Source organism: Astatotilapia calliptera, chromosome 3 (genome assembly GCF_964374335.1).
Source record: "Astatotilapia calliptera chromosome 3, fAstCal68.1, whole genome shotgun sequence".
Lineage (NCBI taxonomy): Eukaryota > Metazoa > Chordata > Actinopteri > Cichliformes > Cichlidae > Astatotilapia > Astatotilapia calliptera.
In genome coordinates, this window is record NC_137424.1 from 4,706,089 (window position 1) to 4,732,916 (window position 26,828).

Consider the following 26,828-nt stretch of genomic DNA (forward strand, 5'->3'; position numbering starts at 1 on the left):
TATCATCACTGATTTCTAGAACCTGTTCAATTCCAATTCACAAGGTCCCAATTAGATTCCATTTAATTCTTTTAATGGTGGTGGAAGCAAACCAGCAAAAGTAAGAGGGAATTCATGACAATGTTTATGTCAAGCGAAATGTGTCTTCTTTTGCTGCTGGTTTGGTTAGAGAGAGACAAAACGTGCAGCTTCAGGATCTGAGCAGCTTTCAGCACCAACGGCATCACAGCTCAGACTTGGATTCAGGATTAAGCCCTTTATGTTTGACTGTAGTGATTGTAGCTCTGTCCTTGTTATTAATCGCTTTAGTCAAACACAGCTATTGTTTGCTGGGATGTGTATATCCTTGACAGTTTGTATCTCAGAGTTATCAAAGACACTGTGGATAATCATCAAGAGATTGTTGTCCTCTTAATAATGACCTATTTGATTGTTTGTTTTTTCTTCTTCTTACAGATTCTGGTATTTGGCCAAAAGAGAGCTTCACAATTCTTGGCTTCACCTGTGGTAGAAAAATGACTAAAGTTATGCAACACTCTCTAAAATTAAAGCTATGCAACGCTTTAACATGAATGGCGAAGGAGTGCATCTCTTTCACTGTCTCTTCCTGTCCTCTTCTCAGTCTTTGTTGTGGCACCTCTGCTATGTGTTATAGAAAGCACTTGGAATCATGTTCAATACAAAAACACCAAACTCGTGGGATTGCCCTAGCAAGCAGTTGGTAAAAACTAATTAAAACTGATATATATCAGCTTCACTTTCTAGCTGCAAAAGCACGTTTCTGCAAAACCATGCAGTTTCCTGTCAGCACTTTTTGGCACAGAGTGTACTCAGAGTTAGGCCTTTCTTATATAAAGCAATATAATCAGCATATAAACATTTAAGATGATAAATTTAAAGCTCAACAGTAACTGCTATAAATATTATAACTACACATGTAGTGCTTTTGCTTAAGTAAATTATAGTTGGGATCATAATAAGAAAACATGTGTTTTTATTTTCTGTGTACCCTGGGTACAGACCAGTATAAAAATGGGATTCTTCCCAATAAATGCTGTCTGATAATGCTTCATATTGCATTAAACACTAGATATGTAAGCAAACAAACAAAAACCCATAGAAGCCAGTTTTAATTATTAAATGTGACAATTACATGGAGATGGAAAGTAAACATGCTTATACACGTCTCTGTGACTACAGAAAATCCACACAGATGCTGTCAGAGCAGAGAATCTTTGATTTATCAGAATGATGAATGCAAATGATTTCATGAAATCTCACTCTTGTTCTGGGTTGTAAAATTCACCTGTCCAGTTAAACCGAATCCTTTGCAACACGGTTCTAAGAACCCTACCAACCTCATCCTCAGCTCTCTGCCTGTTGTCCTTTTCAGCTGAGTATTCATCCACATGTGTTTCAACTTCTCTCTCATTTTCAAGCAAATTGCTCAGGCTCTCAGCTTCAGCACAGTTACCATATGGCCACTCTCTGAGGTCTTCTGTGTTCAAGCCAAACAAATTCTTACATGATCTGCAAGGCTTCATTCTGGCACCATCACGGAGACAAAAAGCCTCACACCTGATATTTCCAGGTACTTCAATTGTTCCATCAAAGTAATCTTTCTGGACTGTGTTTGGATAATAGGTCATCACCGCACCAGATACATATTTATGCCATTTGCTAAGACAGGAGGCAGCAATCATAATTTTCCCAGCGTTAGGACCTTTGGTGGACATGGAGACTCCGCAGTACCTTTCTGATTTGTTGGTTTGGGATTTTTGAGAAATGCAGATGGTGGACGAGACGAAAGCTGTTTTTTTATTATTCTCTTCTAAGTCCAAGTCTGTGAGGAGATCTTGCAGACTCTGCTTTATTTGCTCTTCATTCTCTGAGTTATTTTGCAGGACGATCTGAAAACAGTTACAGATCTGGTCAAAGTGTTGCACCTGATTATATAGTTGTTTTTAATAGAAAGTTGATCAACATGTTTGTTTCGCTGCTTGACTTGTTTAACTATGCAGGACCATTGGATGCTTTTGATTTAGACATTTTAAGATAGGGGGTGAAACAAGTCACAAAAATCTATTTAATTTTAAATCAATAAGCAAAAATCCATCTTTGTTCTCACTAATTTATAATTAAATTTGCTAATTGACCTTTTTTTTTCTATTTTGCTATGCCGGGCTGTCAAAACACGCTGAATTTAGAGTCTTTGAGCTTAACAGATCCAGCAGCTACACAGTGACAGCATCATATACGCCTTGAAGACTGTAAGCATCTCCAATAATGAGTCTGTTTGACATTATTTAGAACTAACAAATTCTGAAGCAAGTCTCCAGCTCTCCTGCAGTCTCTGTGTTTGGTGGAGAAGTATAGCTAGAAGCATATGTTGAAGTATAAGGTACAGTATGGATTTTCTTTGGATTTCTCAGTAAAAAAGCACTTTGCATTATACTTTCCTAAAAACTGGAAGTTTGTCAGATTGACTGAAAATGTGAGAAGAGTTATCTTACCATGTCGAGCACACAGGAGAAGGGACTTCGCCTGGGAAGCTGAGTCGAATACAACTTTAAAGGCCTGGGATATCTTCTCATTAAAGAACCCAAAACAAAAGGATTAGGGAAGATTTCTTCTGGAGAAAAGGGGATGTTGTTGATTTTGCCCAGAAACAACATGCTGTGAAGGATCTGTTGAGTGAAAACATATTTGCTTATTGTTAGTAGTGATAAACAGGACTGTCTTAAAAGTGTCAAAGGTAACACACCTCATCCACCAAGTGTTGACTTCCCGGAGTCATGTAAGAGCCCCGAACCATCCTCTTGGTAATCTTGTAGGCATTAGTTTTGAACCTCCTTTGAGAAATTGTTGTCTTCTAAAATGATAATGATCGAGCAGTTAGGGATTTAAAAACACAGGAGATCTGATAACTTTGGCTACAGCAGAGTCTGCAGACATACCTATTTTGCTCTTGGTCGGCCTATTTTAAACATGAGAGACAACATAGTTAGTGAAATGTTGATAACATACAATGACTATCATTGGTGGCTGAAAAGATGCCAGGTAACAAGTGAAAAGCTGCTACTTGCCATCGCCACAGTCTAAGAATGAAACAGGAAACACTGAGCGAGTTGCCTCCATCTTAAAGCTGTTGATCATGTGATTTAAAGGAAAGCCACACCCAGCTCTTTCCTGGAATTTTACTCGACTGTAGAAAACTGCTCCATTTGCCCCGCCCACCCATGATCTTTAATATCTACCAAAAACAACCTTTTGGTTGTCAGTAACCAGTCGATCGTTTTCGCGATTAAAAAATGACTTTGTGCGGCGGCGTTCCCACCGCGAGCAGAACTCCGGCTCAAAAACCGCTGTTTTTGAACACTTTTATTTACTTAAGCACTTTAATGGGCTTACTTTGAAACAAAGTGCGATTGAATGATTATTGTTATGTGTTGCCTTGAATTCGGCTATGCTGTCTGTTAGACAGCTGTTTTCCTTTATTGTTGTTTTTGTATTGTTTGTAGCGAACGCTACTGGAATGTATAGATTAAGCTACGTAGCCAAGATAATTAATAATTTAACTGTTGTACATTGGTTGATGATGATTTGCATTGTTACATAGGCTTGCAGAAAAATATATTTGTTTACCGGTAAACTGAATCGAACTTGATGTGCTAATGGACGTTTTTCTGACCTACAGGTCAGGTTTTGTTCCCTCCCTTTGAATTAATCTTCTTCATATTGAAGTGGCGAGCCGGTAGGACCATTCTTTGTTTCCCCTCTTTCCCCCACTTAGCCGTCTTTGGATTACGGACATATTTCCCCATTTGTATGAAGCTGGACTCTAAGGAGGAATACCTTAAAAGTGAACTTTAAAAAGAAGAGGACCAAAAAGGGTGGCCTTTTGTTGTGGGCAGTCTGAGGTACACCTGTGCACTACTCATGATGTCAGATCAGCATCCTGATGTGGCACACCTGTGAGGTGGGATGGATTATCTCAATATAGCAGATGTGCCCACTACCACACATTTGGACTGATTTGTGACCACTGTTTGGGAGGGATGGTTATATTGTGTATCTGGAATGAATTTTAGGTCTCTACGTCCATCCCATGGGGAATGGGAGCAGTAACAAAGGTGTTGCGTTTATATTTTTGTTCAGTGTATTTATGCTTATATTCATATTCTCTTATTCCCCTTTATTTGATATCCTAATTCTGTGCTGTGTAAAAATTTGTCGGTGTTCTGCTACTACAAACTGGATTCCCTGGAGGATAAACATGAGGGATTCATAAAGTTCTATCTCTCTGTTAAAATCCCCCAAAATAAATGAAATGTGAATTTCAGGCAGACATGTTTTTAAAAGAGTCACTTTAGAATAGAATAGAATAGAATTCAACTTTATTGTCATTGCACATGCACAGGTACAGGGCAACGAAATGCAGTTTGCATCCATCCAGAAGTGCTTTAGTGATATAGATATATTACAATATATATTAGCAATAGTATAGATATGTAAGTATATTACAGAAATGGGTCTATTATGGTATGTTATAATGTACACGGTATGAAGTATGTTGTGAATATTCTATAACTATAAGTATGTACAGGCTGTAGTGAGTACAAGCTATGTACAGGCTATGAACAGGATATAAATATGAAAAACTATACAGAATATGAAATAAATAACTTTACAGAAATTTGAGATATACAGCTATACAGAAATGGGAACTATGCAAGTTATAAACAGTTGTAGGATTAAAGATTATTGAATGTACAGAATGATTATTTACACAGAGCTATACAGTAGTGCAGTTAAGATAAGTGAGGGTGTAGATAGTTTCTACAGAGGCTATATGAAGTGCTAGTGGTTGTGAGTGGTGGTTCAGTCCATGTTATTATTGTGTGTTTGAGGGTACAGTTGTCCATTGTGGGGGTGTGTATGTTCAGTGCATGAGTTTAACGTGGGTCAGATGTCAGGAGGCAGAGTTCAGGAGTCTGACAGCTGTGGGGAAGAAGCTGTTCCGGTACCTGGTGGTCTTAGTCCGGAGGCTCCTGTGGCGCCTCCCAGAGGGCAGGAGGGTGAAGACTCCATGTGATGGGTGACTGGGGTCTTTGATGATTTTCCCAGCCCTTTTCAGACACCGCTTCCTGTAGATGTCTTTTATGGCAGGAAGTGGTGCTCCGGCGATGCGCTGGGCAGTTTTCACGACCCTCTGCAACGCCTTCCGGTCCGAGGCAGAGCAGTTCCCGTACCAGACTGTTATACAGTTGGTCAGGATGCTCTCGATGGTGCAGCGATAGAAGTTCACCAGGATGTCTGAGGACAGGTGGTTCTTCCTCAGGGTCCTCAAGAAGAAGAGGCGCTGGTGAGCCTTCTTGACCAGCTTGGAGCAGTTGGTCGTCCAGGTGAGATCCTCGGAGATGTGGACTCCCAGGAACTTGAAGCTGCTCACACGCTCCACAGCCGTCCCCTTAATGTGGATGGGTGGATGTGGGTCAGCATTCCTCCTGTAGTCCACGATGAGCTCCTTGGTCTTCTCGGTGTTAAGCAGCAGGTTGTTTGTGTCGCACCACTCAGCCAGACGATCCACCTCCTCCCTGTAGGCGGCCTCATTGTTGTCACTGATGAGGCCAATCACCGTGGTGTCATCTGCAAACTTAATGATGGTGTTGGAACCATCAGCAGGTCTGCAGTCGTGGGTGAAGAGGGAGTAGAGGAAAGGGCTCATCACACAGCCTTGTGGTACACCGGTGTTCATTGTGATGGTAGATGAGCAGTGGTTATCCAGCCGGACATGTTGGGGGCGGTTGGTCAGGAAGTCCAGTAACCATTTGCAGATGAGGGAGCTGATGCCCAGGTCTGTCAGTTTCCTGATGAGTTGTGAGGGGTGGATTGTATTGAATGCTGAACTGAAGTCTATAAACAGCATTCTGGCGTAGGTGTTGTTGTTGTCCAGGTGTGAGAGGACAGAGTGCAGTGCGATGGAGACTGCATCCTCTGTGCCTCTGTTATGGCGGTATGCGAATTGGTGGGGGTCCAGGGTGGGGGGGAGACAGGATTTGAAGTGTGCTAGGACCAGCTGCTCTAAGCACTTAGTGATGATGGGGGTGAGTGCTACTGGGCGGTAGTCATTGAGGCAAGATGGGTTGGAGTTTTTGGGTATCGGGACGATGGAGGTGGATTTGAAGCAGGCCGGTACCACAGCGTGGGCCAAGGACAGATTGAATATGTCTGTGAGCACTCCTGCAAGCTCCCCAGAACACGCTCTGAGAACACGCCCGGGGATGCCATCTGGACCTGCAGCCTTGTGGACATTGATCCTGCTCAGCACCGCTCCTACATCGGTGGGGGAGAGAGTCAGAGGTTGGTGGTCTGGCGTCATGTCTGCTTTGGTTGTGGTTGTGGGGTTCCCTCGCTCAAAACGAGCATAAAAGTTGTTGAGCTCGTTGAGGAAGGAGACATCAGAGGATGCGGGGGAGGGTTTGGTGGTCCTGTAGTCTGTAATGGTCTGGAGTCCTTGCCACATGCGTCGGGGGTTGGAGTTGGAGAAGTGTTCTTCTACCTTCTTTTTGTAATGGTGTTTGGCTTTTTTGATGCCCTTCTTTAGATTAGCCCTGGCTGTGCTGTAGGCGTGTGTATCTCCTGACCTAAAGGCGGTGTTGCGGGCCTTCAGGAGGAGACGAACATCCCGGTTCATCCAAGGCTTCTGGTTGGGGTACATGGTGATCCGTTTCTGGGTGGTAACACTGTCTGTGGTTTCGGAGATGTAATCCAGTACAGATGAAGCGTACTGGTCCAGGTCTGTGTGGGTGAACATATTCCAGTCTGTGTTTTTAAATCTGTCCTGGAGCACTGCGTCTGTCCCCTCTGGCCACACTTTAATTGTCCTCACAGCAGGTTTCACACGTTGGATGAGTGGTGAATACCTAGGTGTGAGGAACAGGGAGAGATGGTCCGATTGTCCAATGTGGGGGAGGGGTGTGGCTTTGTAGGCTCCAGCCAGGTTGGAATACACATGGTCTAAAGTCTTGTCTCCTCTGGTGTGGCAGGAGACATGTTGGTGGAATCTGGGGAGGACTGTCTTTAAGTTGGTGTGGTTGAAGTCGCCAGCAACAATAAAAGCAGCCTCGGGGTGTTTATTCTGGTGTTTGTTGATGGCTGCAGAAAGTTCTTTCATGGCTAACCTAGCATTAGCGTCGGGGGGGATATACACGGCAGTGAGTATGATTGAAGTGAGTTCTCTGGGGAGATAATAAGGTCTGCATTTGACCATTAAAAACTCCGCATTAGGTGAGCAGTGACTCTCAGTAGTAGTGGAGTTCATGCACCAAGCATTGTTAATATAAATGCACAAACCTCCACCTCTGGTCTTGCCGGAGTCATCTGCTAGCCTGTCGGCTCGGTGTGTGTGGCGTCCTGCTAACTTGATAGCATTGTCCGGGCAGCTGTTGTTCAACCATGTTTCGGTGAAAAACATGACATTTGAGTCCATAATCCGTCTGTTGTTAGTGATGGAGAGCCGTATCTCATCCATTTTGTTTGCCAGAGAACGAACATTGGCAAGGAAAATACTGGGTAAAGGCAGCCGGTGTGGTGTTAGCTTTAGCTTAGCCCGTAGCCCTCCGTGCCTACCTCGCCTTTGTTTACGATCTCGGCGCCGTCTGCGTGCACTTCCGCCCGGCCGGGGAGAGTGGGCAGCCTCCGGTGTTCTGGAGATCTCTGGGATGAGTCGGAGATCAGAGATAAAACTGTTGGAGTTGTGAGTCCAGATGTCCAGAAGCTCTTGTCTGCTGTAGGTCAGCAACGCACAGCAATTCTGGACGAATAATCCGGTTAAAAGTTGCATTTAACCTGTGCGATTTTTTTATTATAAAAAGAAAAGGTTTTCCACATATGCAAAAAGTGCCCTTTTTTCCCCCTGGAGCACTTGCCCCCCAAAATGTCTGTGCACGCCACTGGCAGTACTATTAAAATAAGTACACAATGCACTACTGATGAGCAAACCATGTGGCCAAACACTTTAAGAGACAGACTGGGATCATACCATTATGTGAAAGAGGACGGAAATGTCCCATAGACAGCAAGGGTAGTGGTAGAGACCAGTACACAGAGAAATGGGAGCTGTACTGAAATGCAAGCGTGTCAGGAAAGAGTGAAAAGGCAAAATGAGCAGCATCTGGCTGCATTTCAGTGATATTGGAGACCACAAAGCTGAGTGCAACATTTATACAGGAGATATACAGAAGACGCTGAGAGTAGAACTGATAAAATTAGGAGATGGCTAAAGTGAGACCCATTTTTATTTCCACCCATTTTCCACTGTGGAGGACAAAAGGTTTCAAACTGGTCCAGGTCTTAAACCTCACGTGTTCTTCCTAATAGCAGTAAATGGATAGAAATAAGGCTTTTATGAAAACACTGAATAAAACTTGCTGCCTTTAAAAAGACTAAATGTACAGTTCAGTATTGAATACTACATAAAATAAACTATATATAAAGTGTGTCTGAATGGCAGAGATGCAGAAATATGTGCATGTAGCACAGAGCCACAGCTCAGTGTCTGAATGAGTCTCACAGACCTGAATGTGCTGTTGAAGCCATTTATAATTATAACGTAATTCTTTACTCGTTTGATCTGCTCCTTACCACAAGCCACCAGACGTAGAAGGTTTTGGACTTTTAACTATATTTTCTGAAGTTTTACAACTTTTCTTACTGTTAAAAACCTTGTTATGGCCATTCATGCTGTACAAAGTAATTAGACACTTGTGGTATCTACAGAAATGTCAGAATCTCAGCTAAAAGTTCACAAAACCATCTCAACAACCACCAAACAGCTAAAACAGCAGGTGAGCAGATCACACAAAAAAGATGTAAACACAAATCCCCCTGATCATCTGTTTTTTAAACATGAAGCTTAGTTTTGGACGTTCATTTACCGCTGGTTCAGTGAATTTTGGTTGGACAGTGATGAAACCTGCAGCCTCAGAATCTGTGAGAAGTCTGCTTTCAGCACGCAACAGCATTGTTGTGTTGTGTGCTGTGGATCCACCTCTGCAAACTCATCACTGTTTCACCATCATGTTTCTACTTAGACAATAACAAAGGAAGAAGTTCCCAGGAACTACTTCCTGTCTTGTTAACATAAGAGTATGTTGCCCTTCAAAACACCTCCACTTCTCCTCTTATTAGAGGACTGCCTTATTATTAATCTGCTAATTCTGTCAGTTGATGAAAGGAAAATGCTTGATCTCACCTGAGAGATTCCAGTGTACAGTGTGGACTCTTCAGTCCTTCAGACAGAAGCTTCACGCCTGAATCCTTCAGGTTAATGTTACTCAGGTCCAGCTGTCTCAGATTAGAGGTCTGAGAGCTGAGACCTGAGGCCAAAGCTTCACAGCTTCTCTCTGACAGGTCACAGTGACTCAGTCTGAAAAATAACAGATAAACAATTACAAAAATAAAACACTTATGTTGAAGTGTAGTGAGATACTATTATATTTAGCAATATTTAATCTTGTTTTGTCAGGAAACTGAGCACTGATGCAGAGCAACATGTGGAGAGAATCAGAGGAGAAGAAGTGAAGAGAGAACAGCAGTAAAACAACACTGAATTGTTCAGTGTGCTTTTGATATCAACAGAATGTGTCAAATTTCTTTGTTTTGTATTTGTTTTAGTAGAATTGATGGTTATCACTTAGATAACAACCACAGGCCAGGTCTAAATTGCACTTTGGTGACAGTTTGGACATGGACAATTTGTGCTCCATTGTATTCAGTATTGAACAAACTGAGTACCGATGACCACTTAATATTTTTGATATTTTATTTGAGTTGTTCCACCTGATCTGTGTTAACTAGAATAAACATTTAAAAGCTAAAGCTATGATCACATATGTACTTACCAGAGATGGGCAGTAACGCGTTACTGTAATCTGATTACTTTTTTCAAGTAACAAGTAAAGTAAGGGATTACTATTGCAAAATCGGTAATTAGATTACCGTTACTTTCCCGTAGGAACGCTGCATTACTGCGTTATTAAAACTGTGATTTTTTGCGAGAATGTCTCACGACAGTGACGAGTGCGCCGTCAGTGACAACAGCTGTGTGCAGATCAACAATGGATCACATATCGATTGTGGGAGACAGTATGAGTGTGCAGCGTTTAAAGCGTGGAAGTACTGACCTTACTTTGAGTTTGATTCCATAAAAAGTGACAAAAACATTAGCGTCCGCTGTGCGTGGGAAGAAAACTTTTTACAAGGAAAAAAAAAACCCTAAACTTCCAAGCAAGCTCAGAGTGCCCAACGACGTAATGGGAAATTCACAGAGAAACTCGCGGATTCTTCAACTGACCGCGGCACACCTGCACCAGGGTAAACCTCCGCCTACCCCACTCCTGCTTTACAGGTGAAAATAGAGCAACAGGACCGCTGAGTCTTTGACTTTATTTATTTTCTGCTGTGTTTTACTTGCATTTATTTGAAAGAGTGAGTGTAAACACAAAAATATTTTATTTTATGTGCTGGAATGTGCAGAAAATAGGTTTAAATGTTAAACTAATTTATTCAAGTCAGAGAATATTGCATATAATTAAATTTTTGCTTGATGCATAAAGTTAAAAGATTAAAACTGATAAAACAAGTAAAAAAAAGAGACTTTTCCATTTGATTACATTTTGTATGATGGATTATGTAGAAAAAGTAGAATTGGGCTGAAAGATCTATCGCTTTATCACCTCTTCAGGTTGTAAATCGTGTTTTTAAAAAGTAACTAAGTAACTAAGTAATTAATTACTTTTGAAAATAAGTAAAGTAACGGGATTACTTTTTTGGGGAAGTAATCAGTAATAAGATAAAGATAAGATAAGATAACCTTTATTAGTCCCACACATGGGAAATTTGTTTTGTCACAGCAGGAAGTGGACAGTGCAAAAGTTATGATGCAAAAATTAGAATACGATAAGAATAAATACAGTACACAACTGTACAGAATAGAATAAAATAAAATAATATACTATATACAGTAGAATAAAATAGAATAAAAATATACAATAAGATAAAAATAGAATACAAATGCTATATACACTGAGTAAAAATACAACGATGCCAGAAAAGATTATTGCACTTAGTATTATTGCATATGTATGGATGTGTGTGTTTGTTCAGTTAAAGTCTTTGTTGTGGAGTCTGACAGCAGTGGGGAGGAAAGACCTGCGAAATCTCTCCGTCCCACACCATGGGTGCCGCAGTCTCCCACTGAAGGAGCTGCTCAGTGCTGTCACAGTCTGCTGCATGGGGTGGGAGATGTTGTCCAACAGGGATGACAGCTTAGCCGCCATTCTCCTGTCACTCACCACCTCCACTGGGTCCAGAGGGCATCCTAGGACAGAGCTGGTCCTTCGGATCACCCTGTTCAGTCTCTTCCTGTCCCCAGCAGAGATGCTGCCGCCCCAGCAGACCACACCATAAAAGATAGCAGAAGCCACCACAGAGTCATAGAAGGTCTTCAGGAGTGGGCCCTCCACTCCAAATGACCTGAGTCTCCGCAGCAGGTACAGCCTGCTCTGCCCTTTCCTGTAGAGGGCGTCTGAGTTATGAGTCCAGTCCAGTCTATTGTTCAGATGAACACCAAGGTACCTGTAGCTGTCCACAGCCTCAATGTCCATACCTTGGATGTTCAGTAGTTGCAGTGGAGAATGCTTGTGCCTGCGGAAGTCTACCACCAGCTCCTTGGTTTTACTGGCATTGATCTGGAGGTAGTTCAGCTGGCACCAGTCCACAAAGTCTTGAGTCAGTCCTCTGTACTCCTTGTTGTCCCCATCAGTGATGAGGCCGACTATTGCAGAGTCATCAGAGAACTTCTGCAGGAAGCACTGGGTGGAGTTGTGGGAGAAGTCTGCAGTGTAGATGGTGAAGAGGAACGGAGCCAGAACCGTTCCCTGTGGGGCCCCCGTACTGCAGACGACCCTGTCCGACACACAGCCCTGAGTCCTCACATACTGTGGTTGGTCGGTGAGGTAGTCCAGAATCCAGGTAGTGAGGTGATGGTCCACTCCAGAGTTCTCCAGCTTGTCCTTCAGAGCCGAGGGAAGAATGGTGTTGAAGGCACTGGAGAAATCAAAGAACATGATTCTCATAGTGCTTCCAGCGGTCTCCAGGTGAGCGAGGGAACGATGTAGGAGGTGAATGACGGCATCATCTGCTCCAATGCCAGGCTGGTAGGCAAACTGAAGTGGGTCTAGTGATGAGCTTGTTAGGCGCCGAAGCTGAGCCAGGACCAACCGCTCCAGGGTCTTCATCAGGTGGGATGTCAGAGCCACCGGCCTGTAGCTGTTGAGGTCCTTGGGGCGTGAAGTCTTTGGCACTGGAACAACACAGGAGGTTTTCCAGAGCTGTGGGACTCTTCCCAGCCTCAGGCTCAGGTTGAAGAGGTGCTCCATCACCCCACACAGTTGGTCCGCGCAGGACCTGACGACCCTCGAGCTGATGCCATCTGGGCCCGCTGCCTTCTTGCCATCCTCCTCAGTTCCCTCCTAACCTGGGTGGTTGAGAGAGACAGGCTGGAGCCTTGTGTTGAGTGTGTATTGGATGCTGTTGTTGGGGGTGGGGAGGAGTGAGCAGGGTGAATAGAGGAGGTGTGAAGTGTCTGAGGTGGAACAGCAGCAGTGGGGGTGGGTGAGTCTGCAGCCGATGTTGCAGACTGCCTCATGGCTGAATCAAATCTGTTGAAGAAATGATTCAGTTCATTTGCCCATCTCACATCCCTCCCAGGCAGAGAGTTCTGCTGTTTGTGGCCCGAGATGGTTCTGAGGCCTCTCCAGACTTCACCAACGTTGTTTTGCTGAAGCTGGTTCTCCATCTTCTGCCTATAGCTGTCCTTCCCATTCCTTATCAGTCCCCTCAACTCTCTCTGCACCCTTTTCAACTCCTCTTTGTCTTTGGATTTGAAGGCCCCCCTCTTCTGCTTGAGGACAGCTTTAATTTCTGGGGTAATCCAAGGTTTGTTGTTGGAAAAACACCGTACAGTCCTGGTAGGTACGGTGTTATCCACACAGAAATTAATATAGTCAGTAATGCATGTAGTAAGGCTGTCGATGTCCTCTCCGTGGTCGTCACAGATCACCTCCCACACAGTCGACTCAAAACAATCCTTAAGAGCCTCCTCGCTCTCCTCCGACCATCTCTGCACTGTGCGGGTGGCTGGTAGATCCCTGCGCACTAAGGGCTCATACACAGGGACAAGGTGCACCAGGTTGTGGTCAGATTTGCCCAGTGGAGGGAGAGGTGATGAACTGTATGCCTCTTCTGCATTGGCATACAGTAAGTCCAGTGTTTTATTGTCTCTGGTTGGGCAGGTCACATACTGGGTGAAGGTGGGCAGTGTGGAGTCCAGTGAGGCATGATTGAAGTCCCCTGATATTATGAGAAGGGCTCTCGGTGATTGTGTTTGCAGTCTGCTGACCACAGAGTGGAGAGAGTCACAGGCTGCATCCGCGTTGGCCGAGGGGGGGACATATGCTGTTATTGCGATAACATGCGAGAACTCCCGGGGCAGAGAGTACGGACGCATGCTAACGGCTAACAGCTCAATGTCTCTGCTGCAGAGTTGTTCTTTCACAGTGATGTGCCCAGGGTTACACCATCTGTCGCTCACAAACACTGTCAGTCCCCCTCCTTTCCTCTTACCGCTCTCTCTCGTCCTGTCCGCTCGCAGCATCTGAAATCCCGGTAGTGTCACGCTCGTGTCCGGAGTTAGCGGTGTTAGCCACGACTCCGTTAGCATCATGATGCTACATTGTCGGTACTCCCTCTGTGACCAGGTTAGCAACGTGAGCTCATCCATCTTATTGGGCAAAGATCTTACGTTTCCAATGATTACAGAAGGAAGAGATGGTCGATAACGTCTCCTTCTCGGGCGACGGCGCTCCTTCCCAGCACGACACCCCCGTCTTTTCCTCCTCAGCTCGCTGGGAATGTCGGGTCTGTCCGCCGACAGTACCGCTGCAGGACGCAGCGCTAACAGCTGATCCTTACTGTAAACAAAGGATCCCTGCTCTGGGTCCCCAGACACGCGGGAAAAAAGTAGAAATAAACTAAGAAAAACGACCAGAACTAGCACAAAACGGTAGAACATGGTTGCAGAGTCTAATTACTGATACGTTAGTTATAAAAAATTACGAGAAGAAAAAGATAAGAAAGAAAGAAACTCAGAATGAGCAGAGCTGCTGTAACAGGCTGCCGCACACGGGGGGCGCCGGATAAGTGATGGATGGAGGGAATTTTACTTCAGCCACAGAAATCCTAAACAGGAAGGAGGAGCAGAGTTACAGTGGATCACTATCCAGCAGGGAAACAAGGTTTATTTCAATTTCTTGGCCATGAGTGAGATTTACTGAGTGGGCAAATTAGGGAGACGACACCATCAGATCCCGAGCCCTCCATGTGTTAATCAAGAGACGGCTGCTGTGCTACATCCATAAATAATGAATAAATTAGGAGCTAAAGTTGAAAGGACAGTTTATTTGTACCATCTTCACGTGAACACATTCAAGAACATCACAGATGAAGAAACATTAAAAACTTCCACACTACATAAAGCAAGAAAAATAGTTTTTCTTTCAGGTGGTTTCAGAAAAACAGAAACATCAAACATCTCCAAGACTCTCTTTGAAAGAACTAAAAACCTTTGTTCTCATGGTCCAATCATGAGTGAACTCCCCGATGAAGCCTTGTGTGCTAAAACATGTCAGAGTTTTAAAGGTTAAACATGAGTTTCCAAAACGTTTTGCTGGAGAACAATGAACTATTTGACTGAGTTTCAATCATTTACAGACGAGCAAAACCAGGACAGAGAAAAAAGGACAAAACTGACTCAGTAAAACAACAGAAAAGAAGATCCCATGTAGATCTGTATTATGTAGAAGTTCAGCCCAGCAACCAGTTCAGTTCAACACAAATGATTCTATCTGAACTCTGTGGAGCCTGATCTCAAGCTTTTTGAGTCTGACACAGAAACCAGAGGATCTTTCTGTGTCTTCAGATTCACTGTGATCCAGTGATGGGAGTGATTTCAGCCCTGAGTGATCACGCTGATGTTTGCACAGAGCAGACAATGAGGTGAATGTTTGGGCACATTGGTAACAGTGAAACAGTTTATTAGTAACGTGGGATCGTTTGTGTGCAGAGTATGAACTGAGATTCCTGAAGCTCTTGTCACACTGGTCACAGCTGTAGTTTCCTTCCATGTGTGTACGTTCATGAATGTTACGATTACCTGAATGTGAGAAGCTTCTCTCACAGTGTCTGCACTTGTGTGGTTTCTCCCCTGTGTGGACTCGTTTGTGTGATTTAAGCTCGCCTGCAGTGGTGAAGGATGACCCACACTGATCACAGAGGTGCTTTTTAACCCCACTGTGAATCAGTTCATGTTTTTTTAAATCACTTGGTGTGGTGAAGCTTCTCCCACATTCTTTGCAGTATTTCAGTTTGTCTCCAGTGTGTCTACGTTGATGTGTTTTAAGGGCAGCTTGCCAACTGAAAGTTTTTCCACAGAGGTCACAATGAAAGTCTTTCCCACCACCACAGTGATGACAGGGTTGAGAACTGGATCCATCTGTGTCGCTCTGCTTCTAAACAAAGACACAAAGACAGTGTAAGTCAGTCCTTCAACATTTGTATCCTGAACGTCGCCTGAAATAAACAGCATCTCTGCAGACGTCCAACTACATTTGACTGTTTCAGTTAACACACTCAGTTTACTGGGCTGCAATAACTACAATACTACCACCATAATACTACAGTAATACTAAAATCATAACTGAAAGGAAAATCTGAATAATCACTCAGAGCTGCTTTTCCATGCAGTAGAATTGCTAACATGCTAACAGTTTAATGAGCAGAGTTGTTCCAAACAGTCAGGCTAAAATGACAAGATAACAATATAAATACATACCTCACAGTAGCTGCACTTGTAGAGTCTCTTTCTGGTGTGGATCTGTTGGTGTCGTCTCAGGTGACGTGGAGTTTTAAAAGTCTTCTCACACAGGTCACATTGATAAGGTCTGTCCTCAGTGTGGGTAAATATGTGTTGTTGTAAGTGTGTGTGAGTTATAAACTGTTTGCCACACTGTTCACAGCAGTACACATCATGTCTGGTGTGAATGCGTAGGTGTTTATTTCGGCTCCCTCTCTGGCTGAAAGTTTTTCCACAGATGTCACAGCTGTATGGCTTAATTCCAGAGTGGGTAACTAGATGCCTCTGTAAGTGGCTACTGTGAGTAAAAGCTCTGCCACACTGATCACAGCTGTACTTTTTAACTCCACTGTGGATGAGTTGGTGTTGTTTTAGGCAACGCTTCCAGGAAAAAGACTTTCCACACAAGTCACAGCTGAACGGTCTCTCTCCAGTGTGGATGACCTGATGCTGTTTTAGTGAAGCCCTCACAGTAAACTCCATCCCACACTCGTCACAGCTGTATGCCTTAATTCCAGAGTGGGTAACTAGATGACTCTGTAAGTGGCTACTTTGAGTAAAAGCTCTGCCACACTGATCACAGCTGTATGCCTTAATTCCAGAGTGGGTAACTAAGTGTTTCTGTAAGTTGCTACTGTCAGTAAAAGCTCTGCCACACTGATCACAGCTGTACGCTTTAACTCCACTGTGGATGAGTTGGTGTTTTTTTAGGGAACCCTTGAAGGAAAAAGACTTTCCACACAAGTCACAGCTGAACGGTCTCTCTCCAGTGTGGATGACCTGATGCTGTTTTAGTTTAGCCCTCACAGTAAAACCCTTCCCACACTCGTCACAGGTGTGTTTTTTCTCTCCCTTTCTTCTGTGAGGTTTGTCGGCCTCCTGAGAGCGCTGACTTCTGGCTCCATGTTGGTCCTGCAGTGACAGAGATACAAACAGAGGCAGTGAGTGAAATGCAGTCGTGGAACAAACTCAACCTTCAAACTCCATTAACACTAGTTTTAAACCTGAAGGTGGAGCGTGGCACCAAACACCTTAAAGGTCTCTTATCCCCACCTGCTGGTAGTTCTAACACATTACATCCAACCTGCTGTTAAAGATAATTCATGACTGTTCAAACACTAAAATCATGCACACACACACACACACACAATTTTATAATTTAGATTATTTTGTTGTTTCCTATTACATATTTCTATAATTTGTATAGATTTATACAGAATTATTCAGTGATAATAAATCCTATGTTTGTTTATTCTAAAGGAACCCCGTTAGCTTCCACAACAGATGTTGCTCGTCTTCCGTCAAATACTTACATAAAATATTACACAATAAAGTGGATTCAAGATATCCACATAATTTCACTCTTACATCCACAGTGAGGTTTCACAATTGTTCAAATATAAGCAATCAATAATAATAATAATAATAATATCAATAACATTGAGGCACATTACACAAATTTCAAAAACAAATCATGTCTTACAATATTTACAACAACTAAAAGCTCTGTAAATCGGCTTTTAAGTGTTCATTGAAGTTTTGAATAATTCTCTAATTTTTTAAGGCAACTTATTCCACTTAAAAGTTGCTCTAAATGTAACAGTTTTACAAAACGTTACTTTTAACTCGAGCATTTACTAAATTGCAGCTTGTTGAAAACTGTGTAATATGATGATGTATTTCATCTGGATACTGCAGCTGAGCAGAATAAATGTGGTGTGTTTAACAGAATTGCTTTCTTTAGAACTACAAGTAAGCCATAGAATATTTTAGCCTGTACAGGAAGCCAAGAAAGGTTATTATTCATTTGATCAATATTAGTATAGTATGAACATCTTCACACTAATCTGGACGCCTTATTCTGGACTAACTGAAGTCTGTTAAGATCTGTCTTATTAGCTGCTGACCAAATGATTGAACAATACTCCAGATGAGACATTACTAGTGCATTAATGACATCTTTCATAATGAAGAAGTGATACACAAAGAGCATTTCATAGCCATAGCTATGCCTTGTCGGCAGAGTTATGTGACATTAGTGATGTTTGTACTTTCAGCGTTAACTTGGTTTTAAAGCCTTTAAAATATACGCCGTTCAATAGTCGACCTTAATCTGACAGAGAATGTGATGATTTTGTGGATAATTAAAGTCAGTCATATATCCACAAACACAACAAGCTGAAAGTCAGTGATGCTGCTCGGTTTGCAGTCCTGAACATCACGGCACAAGCAGGATTCACTGCACTGTTAATGTTAGCTGTGTTATATTGCTGCCTCTGTTCGGTGGTGTCGAGCCAAACGCACTTTAACGTGTGTTTGAACGAGCTGACGGTTCACTCGTTAAGCTGAAAGAAAGATGCTTTAATCACAGCAGTCACACATGTGTCCACTGCACCATCTGGAACTCTTCTTGTTTACACTCGTAATAACACAAACACTAAATCCTGCTTCTCTGGTGCTGTTGTGTAGCAGTGTGTACACCTGAGACTGCCACCCGTCTGTCTGTCCTGCACTCTCTCTCTGTTTCTTTCTCTCTGATTGTGGAATAAAAGTATGAACATGTGTTTATAAGTTACACTTGTGTTTGAATCCTGCAGCTTATCACACATTTGATTTCCATGTGTGACGACTGCAAGTGTCCAGAGTGAGGACAGACTGAGGGACCCACTGCTGCACATCATCTGTGAGGCTTTGCAGCCCTGATGATCCACCAGGACAAACTCAGCAGTGTGTGAGGAAGAGGAGGAGGAAGAGCCAGCAGCTGCTGACAGATGGAGGGAATAGACAGACTGTTCCCTGTTTGTGAAGGACTGCTAGGAAAGTTTAACATAACTGTCTGTGCTGAATCAGTCTTATTAGGTAATGTTCAAATAATGTGATCATCCCAGTGTTTTCAGTGTGGGAGAAAGTACTCAGGGCCTTCAAGTTACACACTATGAAAGGCAGCAACAAGTTTAATGTTCAGAAACCTAAAGTCTGTATCAGCAGCAGGATGGAGCTAAAAATAAATGTTGGTTTCAGTTCTATGAAGCTTTGAGTATTTTGGATCAGTAGCTGCTGTCTTTGTTGCATCATATTGCTGTAACTGTTTATATGCTTTATATATTCTGAGCTAAGTTGATCTATAGTGTTACATCATATTCTATAAGGATGTTATGTGTTTGTAGACTTTCTGCCCAGTTTGACCCATTTAGCAGACGTCAGCCTGTTTAAGGCTCTGATATCTATTCTGTGTGACTTACAGCAGTTATGACATGGTCTGATTTTCTCACCCAATAAAGGAATATTTCATATATCAGTCGACTCTTCATTCTATCAGACACAGTTATCACAGCTCCTACATTTGCTTTTTACACATATATGTAAGCATTGAGCCACATTTAGTACCAACATATTACAAGAACAATATTTGTCTCTTATATATGATACATCTGTATACACACTGTCACAGATACTTATCTGTGAGTGAAGTGATTAATACGATAACTATAATATTGGCCATATCATATTTACACTGACTTTAGTCTCATGAACAACATCAGCTAATTGTTATTTACAGCTAATCTTAAACGACTGTTCAGCACAGAAATGAAGCCCAACAATCATGTTTCACAGTCCTGTGGTCTCAGCCTCAGATACTCATCAAATCACACAGAGCTCATGTAGAAACAAATGAACTAAATATGTTCTCCTTCATTTCTGTCAAACAAAGCTGTATGAAACGTTTCCAGCTGTTAGTATCATGGTTGCTAGGCAACCTGGGCAGCGCGACGGAGGCTAGACGTCCCATTTCACGAGCCTACGAGCCTCGCACTTCGGCCTTAGCGGTCTTTGAGTACGCGGCCCTTGAGGACTTTAAAGCTGCAGAACCTGAATCGGGATACAGCCATGATGATCTCCAGCCTCGTGCTCGCCAACATTCTCACCTGAGTTAAGAAGACGATCACTGAAATGGTCTCAGCAGGTCCTTTGATGACAGCAATGAAATGCAGTGGTAAGGCTTTTTGGGGATTAAGTTCGTTTTCATGGCAAAGAAGGACGATGCAGTTCATCTGATCACTCCTCATAACATTCTGGAGTGCAGGCAAAATGCTATTATAAAAACTTAAGCAGCAACTTCTCCAGGTTCCAATATTTATGCAATTCTCAAACCTTTTGGCCACGACTGTATAACCTCTTCTGAAGTTTAGTGGATATTATACATGGTTATGCTCAGGATGTGTCGGCCAGTTTCCACTGGAAACGCCTTTTGGTTAAACTGTCAGCGAGGAATTTGCATTTGCACTGTTACATTTTTATATAACTTTAATGCACATAAACAACAGCTGCTTGTTTCAGTGAAAATACATTGATGGCTTTTTAATAAAGTTGTGCAGCTGTAAAGTATTTTGTCTGCTGTCAATTCTATCGTCAGCTACATCGTTATGGCAAATGTTCAAATGTATATGGTGATAAATATCTTTGGTCATATGGTCCTGCTCTGTCTGTCACCTTCTGTGTTGAGCTCATTGTTTCCTCTGTAGTGGCTGAGCTGAGTCCAAGTAGCTGAAAATGTTCCTCTGCTGCTCCGTCAGACTCTCCTCCTCCTGCTGATCAGCTGGGACACAAAACAGATCTTTGTTAGGCTCCACACTGCACTGAAGAGTCAAAGTGTCTCATATGTTCATCTGACAAGTAAAAGAACACATGTTTGTTTCCCGAGGTGGGCAACTTGTTGGAAACAAACACAAAAGGTTTGAGCACTGATACCTGCCATTGCTGGCATTGAAAGATGCAACGCCAGCAATGTGGATTGTCAAGACTCAAACCAATCATCAAGCAAAGACAACAGGGATCATTTGTTTCTCTTTATTTAGCATTCACAGCATTTGTAGTTGCCTTCTGTGCAGGGGAAGTCCACGCACACTGTGTGGTACCGCCATCCACAGAAGGTGCATTCAACCTCTGTAAGAGAAACGAGATTGTCTGAGACTGAAATGATATTAACTAAAGAAGTGGTGATTTGTAAAACTTCACATTTTGATCCGGGACGTACTCTGCATGAAAACAAGCGCTCACTCTTCCTGCTCAACAAATGACAAGGGCGGAGCCTTATACCACGTGATACAGAAGCTGTGCCGTGTGATGCTAAAATTAGCAGGGAAAAAACAACGGAGAGCACGTCAGGGATGACGAGAAAGTGACAGGAGAAAATCCGTCCCGGTCAACCACCCAAACATCAATAACGGGAACCTTATACAGCGCTTCCCTATACACGTCAAACTCCCGCAGGCACAAAGACATCACGGAGGCTATCACTTATCACCTGACCAAAGATATGGCTCCATCAACACTGTGCAAAACGAGGGATTTAGGAAAACGATCAACACCCTAGACAAACGCTACACAGTGCCGTCCCGCAACTATTTTTCTATTGTTGCACTACCTGCTCTGTACACGCAGCGTCGAGCAACGGTGGAGACGGAATTTCAAGCAGGACAACCTTTTGCTGCAACAACAAAACGTGAGACATTTGTTGTTTTATGTTTATTTATTGTTATGAGAGAATCATGATCTCAATTCTAAGCCAAAAAATCGTGATTCTCATTTTATGCAAAATCGTGCAGCCCTAACATTAACACAAAACTATTGTTTCACCAGAGAAACACACATGAAGAGAGAGAGAGACAATAACAGCTACCAAACAGTCGTCATAATTCGTCACACAATGAGAAAAGGACAAATCAACAAGTAACAATGACTAATTAATATTAAAATCTGTAACATAATGTATTGTTTGGAGTTTAGTCTGATTGGTTCAGGATGACCTGCCATTATCCAATCACACGTCTGCTTACCTGCATCTTTTCTCTTTTTTCTAACCTGAGCACCTGATGGCTTTGAACTTTTGTTGTCCATCTTCCATTGGTTTGAATTTTGCGCTCCAGTACAAACACAAATCCCCCAACCCGAGGATCAGCACAACTAACCTAACAGACCTACACCTTAGTTCACAGATTCACTTTGTCTAAGGTTGATTTCTGGGATTTCACACAACCCAGGATTCAGATCGTGAATCCATGATGGGCTTGGATTTACATCATTATAAATGAAATGTGCTCTACTTGGAAGCAGCCGGCCCCGCCCCTTTTGACGGGTTGTGTGAGACTTTAAATCATCAAACTGTAAATTATAAATTAAATTGTTATTGATCCTTTACCCCGAGTCCTAAAGTGTAGATTTATTTTCTTACTCTTCTTATATTTATTGTTTGTTTACTTGCACCGCTGTAACTGCAGCCTCGTCGTCTCGTCTCTCTATATGCTGGACTGTCTGTAGCGGAGATGACAATAAAGTTTACTTTGACTTCAGCAGCGTGCAGGCGCACCGAGGGCTCTCGCGCTCACTTTATAGAATTTAGAAAAAACATCAAATCAAATCAAATCAAATCAAATCACTTTTTATTGTCACATCACATGTGCAGGCACACTGGCACAGCACATGCGAGTGAAATTCTTGTGTGCGAGCCCCACAAGCAACAGAGATGTGCAAACACAACAACACAAACGAGCAAAATACAAGAATGGCCAACCTGAAACTAATAAATATATGTACAATATATAATAGTGTATGCATTTCTGGATGTGTATACTAAATATTTTCCTACGTGTGTGTGTGTGTGTGTGTGTGTGTGTGTGTGTGTGTGTGTATACACACATTTTTACAAATTAAATAGTAAAAAAATAAAATAAAATAATAATAATAATAAAATATATAAAATATACAGAGTTGAATATGTGCAAAACAAGTGGCATTTATATACAGTGTGGAGTGCATAATGTTGAAGTTCCAGTAGTGAAGCTGAGGTGTCTATGACGTGTTCAGCAGTCTGATGGCCTGATGGAAAAAGCTGTCTCTCAGTCTGCTGGTACGGGACCGGATGCTGCAGAACCTCCTTCCTGATGGAAGCAGTCTGAACAGTTTATGGCTGGGGTGACTGGAGTCCTTGATGATCCTCCCCGCTTTCCTCAGGCACCGCTTCCTGTAGATGTCTTGGAGGGAGGGAAGCTCACCTCCAATTATCCGTTCAGAGCACCGCACTACTCGCTGGAGAGCTTTGCAGTTGTAGGCGGTGCTGTTGCCATACCAGGTGGTGATGCATCCAGTGAGGATGCTCTCAATGGCACAGCGATAGAAGGTCCTGAGGATGCGGGGGCTCATGCCTAATCTTTTCAGTCTCCTGAGAAAGAAGAGGCGCTGCTGCGCCTTCTTCACTGTTTTGTTTGTGTGTACTGACCACGTAAGATCCTCAGCCAGATGTACACCAAGGAACCGGAAGCTGCTCACTCTCTCCACAGCAGCGCCGTTGATGGTGATGGGGGTGTGTACTTCTCTGCACCTCCGGAAGTCCACTATCAACTCCTTTGTCTTTGCGACGTTGAGGGTGAGATGGTTGTCTTGACACCAGTGGGTCAGGGCGCTGACCTCCTCCCTGTAAGCTGTCTCATCACCGTTGGTGATAAGACCCACCACTGTAGTGTCGTCCGCAAACTTCACAATGATGTTGGAGCTGTTAGTGGCTGTGCAGTCGTAGGTGTAGAGTGAGTACAGGAGAGGGCTCAGTACACACCCCTGTGGAGCACCAGTGTTCAGTGTGATGGGGGATGAGGTGATGCTGCCCAGTCTGACCACCTGGCGTCTGTCAGACAGGAAGCTAAGGATCCAGCTGCAGAGGGAGCTGCTCAGTCCTAGATCCTGCAGTTTCCTGTCCAGCTTCGAGGGAACGATGGTATTGAATGCTGAGCTGTAATCTACAAACAGCATCCTCACATACGTGTCTCTCTTCTCCAGGTGTGACAGGGCAGTGTGTAGTGTCAGGGCTATGGCATCATCAGTGGACCTGTTGTGGCGGTATGCAAACTGTAGAGGGTCCAGTGAGTCGGGTAGTGCAGAGCAGATGAAGTCCCTGACCAGCTTCTCGAAGCATTTGCTTACGATGGGGGTCAGGGCTACAGGTCGCCAGTCGTTCAATGAGGAGATGGTGGAGGATTTGGGTACAGGGACGATGGTGGCCATTTTGAAGCAGGCTGGGACTACAGACAGAGAGAGGGAAAGGTTGAAGATGTGCGTGAACACTCCAGCCAGCTGAGCCGCGCATGACCTGAGGACGCGGCCGGGAATCCCGTCCGGACCAGTAGCTTTGCGTGCGTTCACCTTCCTGAAGCACTTCCGCACATCCTCCTCAGACACAGTGTGCGCACTGACGTCATCCGCGGTGCGCACACTGTCCGGTCTCATGGTGTTCGCTGTGTCGAATCTAGCGTAGAATATGTTTAGATCCTCACACAGAGAGGCCGTGGTCTGCGGTGTGCTGGTTTTCCCTCTAAAGTCTGTGATCGTGTTTAGTCCCTGCCACATACTCCGAGGGTTGTCAAACTGTTGCTCCACCCTGTCCCTGTACTCACGTTTGGCTGCTTTGATCGTCTTCCGGAGTTGGTAATGTGCGTGTTTGTAGTCCGATGTGTTCGCGGAGGCAAAGGCGGTGTTCCGTGCCGCCAGTGCCGCGCGAACATCTCCGTTAATCCAGGGTTTTTGATTTGGGAAGGATTTGACTGTTCTGGATGGGACGACATCTTCCACGCATTTCCTGATAAATCCACAGACTGAGTCTGTGTATTCATCAATGTCTCTGGCGGCCACGTGAAACATTTCCCAGTCCGCGTGATCAAAACAGTCCCGCAGCGCAGACTCCGATTGGTCCGTCCAACAGTGCACCGCCCTCCGGGTTGGAGCTTCCTGTTTCAGCTTCTGCCTGTAGGCGGGCAGGAGCAGGATGGAGCAGTGATCTGATTGGCCGAATGGGGCGCGGGGGAGGGCTTTGTACGCATCCCGGAAAGAGGTGTAACAGTGGTCGAGTAGCCGGTTTCCACGTGTGTTGAAAAGGATGTGTTGATGGAGTTTTGGTGAGACTTTCTTCAGGTTTCCCTTATTAAAGTCTCCGGCTGTGATAAACGCTGCCTCTGGGTGTGCGGTTTCCTCGCTGCTGATCGCGCTGTACAGTTCCCTGAGTGCACGGTCAGTGTCGGCTTGTGGGGGAATGTAAACGGCCGTAATAATCACTGCTGTAAATTCCCTCGGTAGCCAGAATGGCCGGCACTTAATCATCAGGTACTCCAGGTCCGGTGAGCAGAAGGATTTGACCGGGTGCACGTTCGCATAATCACACCAGCTGTTGTTGATCATGAAACACACACCACCGCCTCTGCTTTTCCCAGTAAGATCCTGTGACCTGTCCGCGCGGTGCACAGAGAACCCCGGCAGTTGTATTGCGGAGTCCGGTACTTTGTCCGATAGCCAGGTTTCTGTGAGGCAGATCACGCAGCAGTCCCGCATCTCTCGCTGGAATGAGATCCGTGCCCGAAGCTCGCACAGCTTGTTCTCCAGAGACTGCACATTAGCCAGTAATAAACTGGGTAACGGTGGTGTGTAAGTGCGCCATCTCAGTCGAACCAGAACGCCAGATCTTCTCCCTCTGCGTCGGCGTTTGCGGCCTCCAGGGCCAGAGAACAAAGGCGTCTCAGGTGAGATGAATGGGGGGTCTGCAAACGGAGCGTCCGTGTTGCAAAACTTGAACTCCGGAAAGTTATAAGAAAGACCGTCTTTTATGTCCAGTAAGGTTTGTCGGTCGTACACAAGGAGACAAGTGCTGCTCGTGAAAAAATAAAGGAAAAGTAAAATTAAACACAGAAGAAAGCCGTTGCTTGGGGGAGCTCGCGACGAGGCTGCCATACTCGGCGCCATCTTGATCACTGTATGACATCGGTGCAGATTATAAGTCTGTATCATAATATCTGTTTGTTGTTTTTATTTTGTTTTGCGAGTTGGTTATTAGATGCCGCTCCAGCCAGCCAGAGACTCCCCGCCCTCTCCTCCCTGTACCGCCAGCAGCAGGCGCACCTCGCAAACGGAGGGCGCCCTTACTCCCAGCAAAAGGCTGATAGAAAACCGATCGGTGCCTACGAATTACCCAATATGCGCTGGCATGACGTCGGGGAAGCATGGGTACGACCGATTATTTTATTTTTTTCTTGCCCGTGATGCCCCCCCCACCACGATGCATTCTATTGGTTTGCACACTTACACACACCCAGCTGTGGTTTCCTGTTTTGCTGGACTCTGGAGAGCCCCGCCTTTAACGCTCTTCTCTCACAGAGAGCAACAGAAAACTTGGAAAAACTCCAGATTGTCTGAACTCAGTTCAAAGTTACCTTGACACCTTTAGATGTGAGACGTAGTGATGGTCCGCTTGAAGCTGACGCTCCGGTGCGTGTGTCAGAAAGATCAACGCGCTGCTTCAGAAGCACCGTGTCGAGGCTTGATTCGTTTGGCCAGAGTCACGTGATCAGTGACGTCTGAAGCTTCGTTTAGAACGTACCTTTTTTTAAATCGAACTTTATTGAAACACAATGAGTATACAACATACAAACAGATGAAGTTTACAAAAGAACAGAACATGAACATACAGAACCAGGAGTAAAAAAATTATGATATGAATAGGCGAAAAAAATCAACATATAAATATTGTTCTGAGAGGCTTTTTGTTGGTTGAGTCTGAAATTGATTGTATGTACAATTCATATCCTTATAAAACGGCAGAAATATGGTGTTTTATTAATAAACTTACATTTATGGATATAAAATAGCTAAAAGTATTAACAAATTTTGAATAATAATACAGAACCAGGAGTAAAAAAAAATGATGATATGAGTAGGCGAATAAAATCAACATATTGTAACGTGCAGTGGAGATGAAGCCAGCCGCGGAGGTGTGCAGGTGGATAGCGAATGAGCAACAGCTTCTGACTTTACAAAA

The 26,828-nt window shown here is 43.8% G+C and overlaps 1 protein-coding gene across 1 annotated transcript; it reads right to left on the bottom strand.

Moving 5' to 3' along the window:
- Nucleotides 1-14,503: 14,503 nt before the first annotated feature.
- LOC145424123 (uncharacterized) lies at nt 14,504-26,189 on the bottom strand. Its single transcript, XM_080297019.1, has 3 exons — nt 20,468-26,189; nt 15,956-16,888; nt 14,504-15,632 (listed from the first exon to the last, which is right to left on the bottom strand). Exon 1 carries the CDS (start codon nt 25,799-25,801, stop codon nt 22,826-22,828), a length of 2,976 nt encoding a protein of 991 aa, XP_080153145.1. The 5' UTR covers nt 25,802-26,189; the 3' UTR covers nt 14,504-15,632; nt 15,956-16,888; nt 20,468-22,825.
- Nucleotides 26,190-26,828: the final 639 nt, after the last annotated feature.

What these genes read in the sequence shown, in the direction of transcription:
- LOC145424123 (XM_080297019.1), bottom strand. Translation starts at nt 25,801, where the DNA reads ATGATACAGACTTATAATCTGCACCGATGTCATACAGTGATCAAGATG.